Here is a 9,758-nt window from a genome sequence, read left to right as displayed (position 1 = left end):
TATTGATTATTAAATTATGATCACCAAAGCACCCCAAGTTTGCATATCTATTCATAGTTGACGATGATCCTAACCGGAAAATGAAAGATGAAAAATGACAACTTCCAACTGAAAACCCAAACCCTTGCCAACGTAAATTTTCCTCAACCGTAAATCATTCCAAGTTCAAGGAGAGCCATACATCATCACTAGTGTAACTGAGTCGCGTACACGCGTCAAACAGGCGGTGACAGCGGCGTGAGTGGTGTGCGGAAATGACTCTTATGTTGAGGGCAATAAAAGATAGGGTTGACTGATGTACTGTGAGGTAATGGACAAGACGACGCGGGACGTAATTTTACTCATGCGGTAATTTTATATTTTCGACTATTTTATGAAGATTAAAGTGAGGAATGTTTCAGAAGTGTTCCAAGTAAATTAATGTAAAAGTTATTTGATGGTCATGGTGAGTGATATATTTATTTTACTACAACGAATTTGATCAATTACATCCAGAACAACAAATTGTTACCACGTGATATTAGTTAATGTGGAATTTGCAATCCTCGTTTTCTCAGCACTTGGCCATCAAGAGTGGATACCTATAGGCCACTCGGCAAAGGTCGGTATCAAACGCGGACTTTATACTAGGTTCATACCTATCTACTAACACATAAACAACTTAGGAGTTTGATCAAACCACTGAGTTTCTTCAGGGAAATGGTAAAATCATCATTAACATCCACCATCGTTTTTACCATTTCCTTCCAATTACAAGAAACTTAGATATTATGGCCGCATCTTATTGACTTTAATATTTACTTTAAACCGAAAACACCGCAATATTTCCGAAGAGGCATTCAGTATCTATGGTGTGGCACGTGTCGGCTCAGGTTCACGTAGTATTTGCCGCGGCTTTACCTGTGTGCTGTGTACAAGCCCGCAATATCAGCGGATTACGGCGATCGGGTCCTGATCCGGGCTTACTTCGCGAAGGTACCCTTCATCGCTCGATCTGGGGCAAACGGTGGGTTTTCCTTATTGACCATCGTTTGTTTTCTTCCCGGCTTGTGTTTAACGTGCGGGTTGGGGGCGCGATGGTAGTATAACATCATATTCAGTTTGATGGAACCGAGTTTGTTTTGTGTTTCACGGGTAAGTACTCCAACAAGTGCAGTATATACTTTACTGACAGGTTGTCGTTTTGTTGAACACATGTTTGTGACGGCGCAGCGTATACATCGATGGCGCAGCGTCTTTTAAACCACTAGCTGGATTTCGGTTTTTAAAATCCCCTGGAAACTCGTTCATTTTCCGGGATAAAAAGTAGCCACTCTCCAGGTCTTTAACTATAGGTAATACTCGGGCAAATAATCACGTCTGTTTCCATGGGATTCACAAATCGGAATAGCATGAAACACTGTTGTTGGATAGCAGTTAGAAATGGTACACAAGGATACCGTACAGCCACTGAGATACGCCATAAGGGCTGCTGAGGTCTCTATGCGAAACCAACTGTAACCGGAACCGTAACGTTTACGTGGCCGCCATTCTACGAGTCGAGAGTCGCGTCACCGCGCCGCGTCGTCCCGCACCGTGCTGCCCCGTGCCGTGCCCGAACGCGGCCGCCGCCGGTTTCCCGCGCCGCGCCGCCCCGCGCCGCGTCGCCCCGCGCCGTGCCGCCCCGTGCTGTGCCCGAACGCGGCCGCCGCCGGTTCCCCGCGCCGCGTCGCCCCGCGCCGTGCCGCCCCGTGCCGTGTCCGAACGCGGTCGCCGTGCACGAACGCGGTCGCCGTGCACGTACACGGCGCCAGTCCGCCCGCGCCGCCGACCCGCGCGCACGCTCGTGAATCCGCGACGACTCCGTGTCTGGTTATCGTGCGTTCTCTAGTTACGCGATTCCGTCGCCTACGTCATACGACGTGGTACGTGATTACGAGTTTAATAATACACGTCTACGTGTAGGTACATTAAGTTGCAGGCGCGGTTATTTTTCTAGTGACTGTTCAAGAATTTTGTACGCGAACACGTGTCCATATAATACCGCGAGGTCACACGAGGAGAGTAAGCACTGCAATCAGGTAAAACCGCCAGTCATACGTTTGCTCGTACTACTAGTGGTGACTACTGAACGTGAGGCTGTTCCAACAATCGTGGAGCTGCTGTCCAGCAAATTCTTTTTTCAATCTATTTCTAACTCTATCTAAATCTAACTGTATCTAAAGTAATCTGCGCGAACATTGCTCGTGCGTGATACGACAGGTTCGCCTCGCGCTCCGCCACGACTCACGAGTCACGACGGACGCGGTATTTTTTGTAAAGCCAGCGATACACTGCGAATATAAATCACCAAATACATACTTACTACTGTTATCAATTAAACTCTCAGATAGTTAAATCAACCCGTATAATGCAATGTAAACCGGTCGGAGCGCAAACAGAAAGTGTCGCTTGTCGTTCCACGCCACATCGTCGCCCTAGCGCCCTCTGTTCAGTCTCCATGGAGGGGACGCTGACGTCATGACCACAGCATAACGACCAGCACCGGACGTGAGAACGAGGTGCTGCCAACACGGCCATGCTGCATGGTGCCCGCCCCGGGCACCCCACGAGTCGGGATAAAGTTACTGCAAAATAGACAACCGTTAACACCTCATTTACATTACATACTTCTAAGGATCCTTCCTAACTTCCCAAGGAATATTGCCCATTCATTGTCACTTATCACTTAACAATCATACGATAGCTTGCAACTTGATCAACAAGACAACTCCACCTAAAGGGACTTTGCCACACTTAGGAGACCAAGTTTGTCGTAGTTTCATACTCGTAAGGTTCCTAAGGAATATTGTACATTCGTTACCATTTAACACTTTACAATTATACTTCGCTTGCAACTTAAACAACTAGACAACTCCACCTAAAGGGACTTTGCCACACTTAGGAGACCAAGTTTGTCATAGTTGAAAACCACCTGCACTTAAAGAGCATTTCGCTCACTTCAGCGTACCAAGTTGGTGAAGACAACTTGCGCTTAAAGAGCATTTCGCTCACTTAAGACTATCAAGTTGCCTTCAAGTTCCAAGCATCGAAGAAGACCACTTGAAGACCACTTGCGCTTAAAGAGCATTTCGCTCACTTAAACGTACCAAGTTCGACTTCAAGTTCAAGCGTCTTATTTCTTAAATCAATTTCCAATTTATATTCATGGTACAATATTCCCAATTAACCCTCTAATATTTTATCATAGTTCAAGCTTCGTATCCCAATGTGATATCCATGGTGCAATATTCCCACTAATTAACCTTCCAAAATTTTATCACGGCTCGCTATATCAATTATGTTGCTATACATACTTAATTTTGAATAGATTACTCAACATAATACACAAGGTAGCCTTGCCAACACGGTTTTTAATACTCCATGAATACTCTTTAAAGAATCAATGCATTAGCACTCACGATTAAAATCAGATCATACCTCTTTACTAAATCTCAAAGTTCTTTACTAAATTCTAACACATACTCAATGCCATAGCATCTTGTACCCACACAGTGCCCCGACACTATTCATCCACGTATGCAATCACCACACTATCTTTATCTACCGCGCATCAAAGCAAGGGATCACTGGTGCCTAGTTCATAATACAAGTTATTTGATCTCATAAGAATCTTTCTAAAATAAACAACAACAACAATCTTATCCATTTTATTTTAACTATCAATGCTTTATTATTATAAACAGATCATTTGATTGTAAAGCTGGTACTATCAATGTTAACTTTAAATAATTATTATCACTTTTTAAACTAATCAATATCTTAACTGCAGTTATATTAATGATTTCACTAGTTCACTGCATTATTAATTACGATGGTTGGTCACCATTCACCAAATATAATCTTATAACCCACAAACTATTTTAATTCATGAATTACTCTAGTATCAAACAATAATAATAATTTCGGCCTTTATTATTTTCGGCCTGTCCTGATTATAGCACAGAATTGCAGCTGAGAGCATAAAAATGTTGTATTTGTCTACCCTCTTATTGTAATCTTTTAAATGAGAATTTTCCAAATTAATAATACCCACTTAGCTATCTGGACTAGAATGTTTCGTTACTCAAGGCAAATGTCACAGCTTTTACCCAAAAGAGTCCACACAAGATACCACTATAATGTATGTACTTAATAATTTGTAATATTATTAACTACCAACTTATATCAATATTATTCCAATTTGCATTATTAATGACGTACTATAACTTTACAAACTAAATAAAGCTTCATTATTATATTATACACACTACAATCTGTAATTAATAATTATTATTTGTTTCTGAAGCAGGTACCTAACAAATACAACGAAACTTTTGAAGTGAACAGACAATACAGGCAATAGTTCTAACTCTGAAGAGAAATATTACTTTCATCGATACTAGTCTGTTTGTGTCTATTTTATTAAAATATAATGTACAATCCTTTTACCTTCGTACCAGTTCAACCTAATTGACTTGTGTATGTATACAAAACGGTTTTCTGTTTGGATGGACAAAAAAAAATAGCTAAAATGCTTTCAGAGGTCAATGTGTATACGAGTCTACTACTATTACAGTACTCTTCTCGAGGATAAACCAAATCGGATCACTCTGTTACATTCCGTCCGAGCAAGTTATTACTCCCTAGTCAATAGGTAGATACCTTTAACGTAAAAATAAATTCACTTAACGCAATTGAATCAAAAGAAATGTTAATATTTTGCAATTCTGCTTAAAATCCCTTGTATCAACAAAAAAAAAAAAAAAAACCTTCGGCTTTATCTTTAAAAATAAACCTTACGTAGAATTATTCATCTTGCATACCAAAAGTACGCCCTAATATTATAACGCTCTAGTCAAACTTCATATTGAATGTATGGTAAATTATTTTGACGATTCAAAAGCATTTGCAAGTTTACTTGAATTATAATCTATTCTATTATATTACATTATATTTTAGTCTAGTCTGGTCTTGTCTTGTCTATTCTATTCTATTCTCTTCTATTATATTTTATATTGAATATTATATCGAAATTTCGATGGACACGCAGAATATAAAAAATAGAACTAAAACTTCATATGTAAATAATCTTTACTGTAATAATTTAAAGTTATTATCTATCTAATTAATTATTTACGTAGGTAGCACTAAGATAAAACTGTAAGGTACTTATTTAAAACTGCAACAAAGGCTCTTTTTAAATATTTACTGTTTTAAGTAACCAGTATGATAATAATAATAGATGAAACAAAAGCAACAATATTTAACCAAAACTAAAAAATGGCTAATCCAAGAATGTTACTACAGTGTGCAAGAACTTTTGAATGAATAGACCTCAATAATACGATGATACGATATAAGAAGATTTTAATAACTTTGTAAAGCACTTTTTGTTTGTAAGTACTTTTTTTAAGACTAATTAATTATAGTAGGACATAATTTGAAAGCTCCCATATAATTAATTCATAATTTTTGTTATTCATATTTCATAATTTCGTAATTGTTTGGCAATTAATAGAATTGTAATATTACCTTTAATTATTTACCTATGTTGTACTTTGCAACGCCCTTGCGGGGCTTCATGTTGTAATATTATAAGTATATATTTTTTTTATGATGTAAGACATGAATGCAAATAAAGAAAAAATAAAGAATTACCTCTATGAAGATACGAAAATTCTAAATATAAGTCACTCGTACGCGCTTCAAACTTGTATTCTTATAAGGAAAATAATAACAGGATTATATACTCCCAATTATGCTTTAAAAGAAGAACAATTACGAAAACATCTCTTCCCTAAAACTAGTATTGTAAACGTATGGATATTATTACTTACCCACACAATTATTTAATGTAGATACGAAGTACTAGAATATGACATTTGATATCATGTGCGTAAGTACCTACCATTGTAAATGTAAATAGCTGTAATTCCTGATATCTAAAAGGACTTTTCTGCTCTTTATTGAGAAATAAATGTTTTAAACTGAAATTCCTTTACTAACGATTCTGATATACGCGGACAACTACTTCCGGAATCTATGAATGCCTCATGATATGTGTCGAAAATATACACTTTTTATGATTTACCCTACCCCACATATTATTATGTAAGATTTACTTACAATACGAGTTCGGGTTTGGTTATCATGACTTATATCTGAGCTAACATTTCACTTGTGAAGTTTGACTAACCTAAGACACTCTTTGATTACTTTTACCACTACCACCATCACATTTAAACTTGTTCGTCACGTGAACAACCCACGTGTTTAATATTTTTACTATAAAAACTTCTATGTAGGTAACTAGCTCAATCGTCACTCGTTTTTAAATTATTATATTCTAAGGACGTATATAACTGATGCTACTATAATAATTGACCCACTATAATAGTTGACTACTTGAAACTAAAAAAAAAGTTGACACAACCGTGAATTTAACATTTTGTTCCAAAATAAAATTCAAACAAATTAAAAATTAACCATTTTTCAAACACATTCCTTTAAATTTGAAAAGTAAAAGACAATTTCGTTTACCAATCACTATTTCCACGCGGGCCACTTATAGACTGTACGCAATATTAAATCGTACCAGACTTTTACCTGATACCTTCAACTTAGAGTCTAGTAACGAATTATCTCACCTGACTATACAAAAGTTTGAGCATAAGATTGAATAATATTAAACCATATTCACTCAATATTTAATAATTACTCAAAGTACTCACAGTTTCGGTATCTTTACGAGATACCTTATTACGTTTCCTTCGCAGCCGACGGTGTCCTGGCACTTGAAGACCTCTAGATGGAAAAAGTACGTTTGCGTTTCGACCGATTTTTCCTCAAAGCGTAAGTTACTACACACTTCTGATGTTATCAATTAAACTCTCAGATAGTTAAATCAACCCGTATAATGCAATGTAAACCGGTCGGAGCGCAAACAGAAAGTGTCGCTTGTCGTTCCACGCCACATCGTCGCCCTAGCGCCCTCTGTTCAGTCTCCATGGAGGGGACGCTGACGTCATGACCACAGCATAACGACCAGCACCGGACGTGAGAACGAGGTGCTGCCAACACTACCTACCTAAAGATTAATTACTTCCCGTGTAACAGGTCCTGACTCCTGACGTATGCTTGAATTGTCTTGTAAAAATCCGAGATGGCCGACAAGTTTGACATCGAACTGCTCATCAGCCTCGTGAAGACGCGGAGCATGTTGTGGGACAAGAGCCTGGAGAGCCACAAAGACCTCGGCCTGAGGGCCGCCACTTGGAGGGAGATCTGCAAAGCCCTGTGTCCTCAATACGAGACCCTGTCTAAGAAGGACAAGCACTTGTACGGTGAGTAGGTATGCCATTCTAGCACAAGGAATAACCCCACTGACTGACTGACGCAAGCACATACCTACCTTCCTGCGCAAATAACGATCCTATGCAGTACTTAGGTCGGTACCTACAGTAGAACTTTACGAACATCGATATACACAACTTTATAGCTTATAAGTATTAATTAGATACTTTGGTTCTTATTAATTGAATGCAACTAAACGCTAACTCAAATAGGTAAATAAGTTTCATTTAAGTTTACTATGGGTGCAGATAAATTCTAAGTAGCTCGGTTCTTAGTTGGGTTGTGCATAGTAATAAATCTAAGAACATGCACACATACAAATAGATATATTATACATGTTTACTATTTCTCTTTCAGTCAAATCAGTTATAAAGAAGTGGACGAATATCCGAGACGCGTGGAGGAAAAGTGTGATAGAAACAAAAACGAAGAAGAAGATGAAGCCGTACCTATACCACAAGCACTTAAGGTTTCTAGAGAAGAACTTGCATAACGTTAAAGAATCATTAGATCTAGACGAAGAAGATAGTAAGACGAGTGGAGTGGAGAATGAGGACGGAGAGAAACAAGAGAAAGTAGAGAAACTGGAGAGGATACATAAATATTTATCCGTTGATAGTGATGATAGCTCTGATGCGCATTATACTGCGATAGCAGATCTCAGGGACAGCTCCACAGGTAGAAAAAGAAGAGTAGAAGAAATACCCGAAACAGAAAGCACCATTCAAGTCGTGGACGTGAATAACTTGCGAAGTCACATGGAAGAAAGTCCTCACATTTGCTTTATCCGAAGTCTTCTTCCCACCCTGAACAAACTCAATGATGACGAGGTGTTGGACTTTCAGGGCGGAGTTATCCAGCTGTTGCAGAGAATAAGAAAGAGAGGAGTTCTCAGTGAAACCATTCCAAATTATGGGCTTCCGTCCTCCAGTATAGATGTTAACCCCATTAAAGTCTTTAACGAGGAAATCTAAAGTTTAAAGTTGGGATTTTTTATTTTTTATAAGTGTTGAGTTGTGCTAGAAGGTTTTTAATAATTAAGAGAGCATTAGGTATATATATATATGTGTATAATTTATAATTAGGTATTTAGTAATTAGTAGGTAGCATTAGTGTACCCATTTCGTTACCTTTCTTTAAAATGAATTAAGTAAGATAATTTTAAAAGTTAAATGAAGGTAGGGTACATATTGTTTATTCAAAGATTATACTATTACCATACCATAATAGTGCCACAGCAAAGTGTTATGTGGAGTGTGGTTGATTGTTGTATTTGCTCATTTCAACTTGAAGCCGAAGCATAAACTCAAGGTAGACTTATCGAAAAATAAACACGTTTAAATGTTACTTATCATTGAAACAATACTCAAACCCTCATTCCTGTTGAGTAATCATTTGATAAGGGCTTAACTAAATATCTACGAGTACCTATCCAATTCAGTCAAGAAAACATTTTAACTGAATTTAAGCCTTAATTTATTGGCGATAGAAAGTAAATTGCAAAGAATTTGTTATGAGAAACTTTACTGGTCGCAATTCAAGCTAAAATAAACCCTGTATCTTAATAAAGTGAGTTGAAATTTGAACGACAAGTGAAAAGGAATTTCGGAAAGGGTAAACTTAGGATAAAGTAGAAGTTAGTGAGTTTAGTCAGAACGTTAATTTGTGTAGCGCATCGTGTTCGCAAGGCTGGCAGCAGTGTTGGATGACTATCAGTTGCGATTGTTGGCAGATACAGTTTATTCTGTGGAAGTTCGCGCGCCGCGCGCCGCGCTCCTAACCTCCGAATTGAAAGAGCTCTCGGCCCTCCCCCTCCGCGAAGGGAAAGGGTTTGAACATAAAGCCGTGTTATCTTTTGTGACGCCGTGCGATGTAGATTGAGCACGCTGGCTTTATCGAACACATTTGAATGATTACTAACTTGAATAGAACTAATAGGTGAGAGGCGAAATTGTATCAGAATGATCAATGCCTCATTTAAAAGAAATCAACTAACTGATTATTATATGAACATAAAACTGAAATCACTGGGGAAGTTAAGATTTTGAGACTCTAAGCAAGGATTTTCAAAATACATCCTAGCTCAGCAAAGCTGGTTTAAGTACCAGTCAGAGGATTGATCTCCTTACCCTCAATGTATAAGCTATTAGCCAGCTAGCTTAGCGTGCTTTTGCTACAAGTCATTATCAAAAGGATTCCCATAAACGAATTCTGAAATGTGGATCACATAATTGCTTTCAAAAATAAATAATCTAACAATCCCACAAACCAGGTGCTCAACACAGCATATTCTGGTTTTCATAACGGAAAACTGGAGTCCGAAAAATAAGAATTTAACTATACGTCATTAAATAGCATATTTTTGAAAAGGTTTTCTGATGTTA

At 38.0% G+C, this 9,758-nt stretch overlaps 1 protein-coding gene across 5 annotated transcripts; it reads left to right on the top strand.

Annotated features, from left to right (window-relative positions):
- Nucleotides 1-909: 909 nt before the first annotated feature.
- LOC123873977 lies at nucleotides 910-9,758 on the top strand. 5 transcript variants are annotated; one of them, XM_045919102.1, is made up of 3 exons: nucleotides 910-1,006; nucleotides 7,138-7,364; nucleotides 7,732-9,758. In XM_045919102.1, the coding sequence occupies exons 2-3, from the start codon at nucleotides 7,184-7,186 to the stop codon at nucleotides 8,346-8,348; spliced, it is 798 nt and encodes a 265-aa protein (XP_045775058.1). In that variant the 5' UTR covers nucleotides 910-1,006; nucleotides 7,138-7,183; the 3' UTR covers nucleotides 8,349-9,758. The 5 variants fall into 5 exon arrangements, with proteins under 5 accessions (XP_045775058.1, XP_045775057.1, XP_045775055.1 ...); XM_045919101.1 differs by lacking the exon at nucleotides 910-1,006 and adding an exon at nucleotides 1,808-1,904; XM_045919099.1 differs by lacking the exon at nucleotides 910-1,006 and adding an exon at nucleotides 1,808-2,043.

This window comes from Maniola jurtina, chromosome 17 (assembly GCF_905333055.1).
Source record: "Maniola jurtina chromosome 17, ilManJurt1.1, whole genome shotgun sequence".
NCBI lineage: Eukaryota > Metazoa > Arthropoda > Insecta > Lepidoptera > Nymphalidae > Maniola > Maniola jurtina.
This window is presented reverse-complemented; position numbering and strand designations above follow the sequence as displayed.

Excerpts from the sequence above, each read along its gene's own strand:
- LOC123873977 (XM_045919102.1), top strand. The coding sequence starts at position 7,184 with ATGGCCGACAAGTTTGACATCGAACTGCTCATCAGCCTCGTGAAGACG. Across the intron at positions 7,365-7,731 it reads GAAGGACAAGCACTTGTACG|TCAAATCAGTTATAAAGAAG; the intron begins GTGAGTAGGTAT and ends TTTCTCTTTCAG.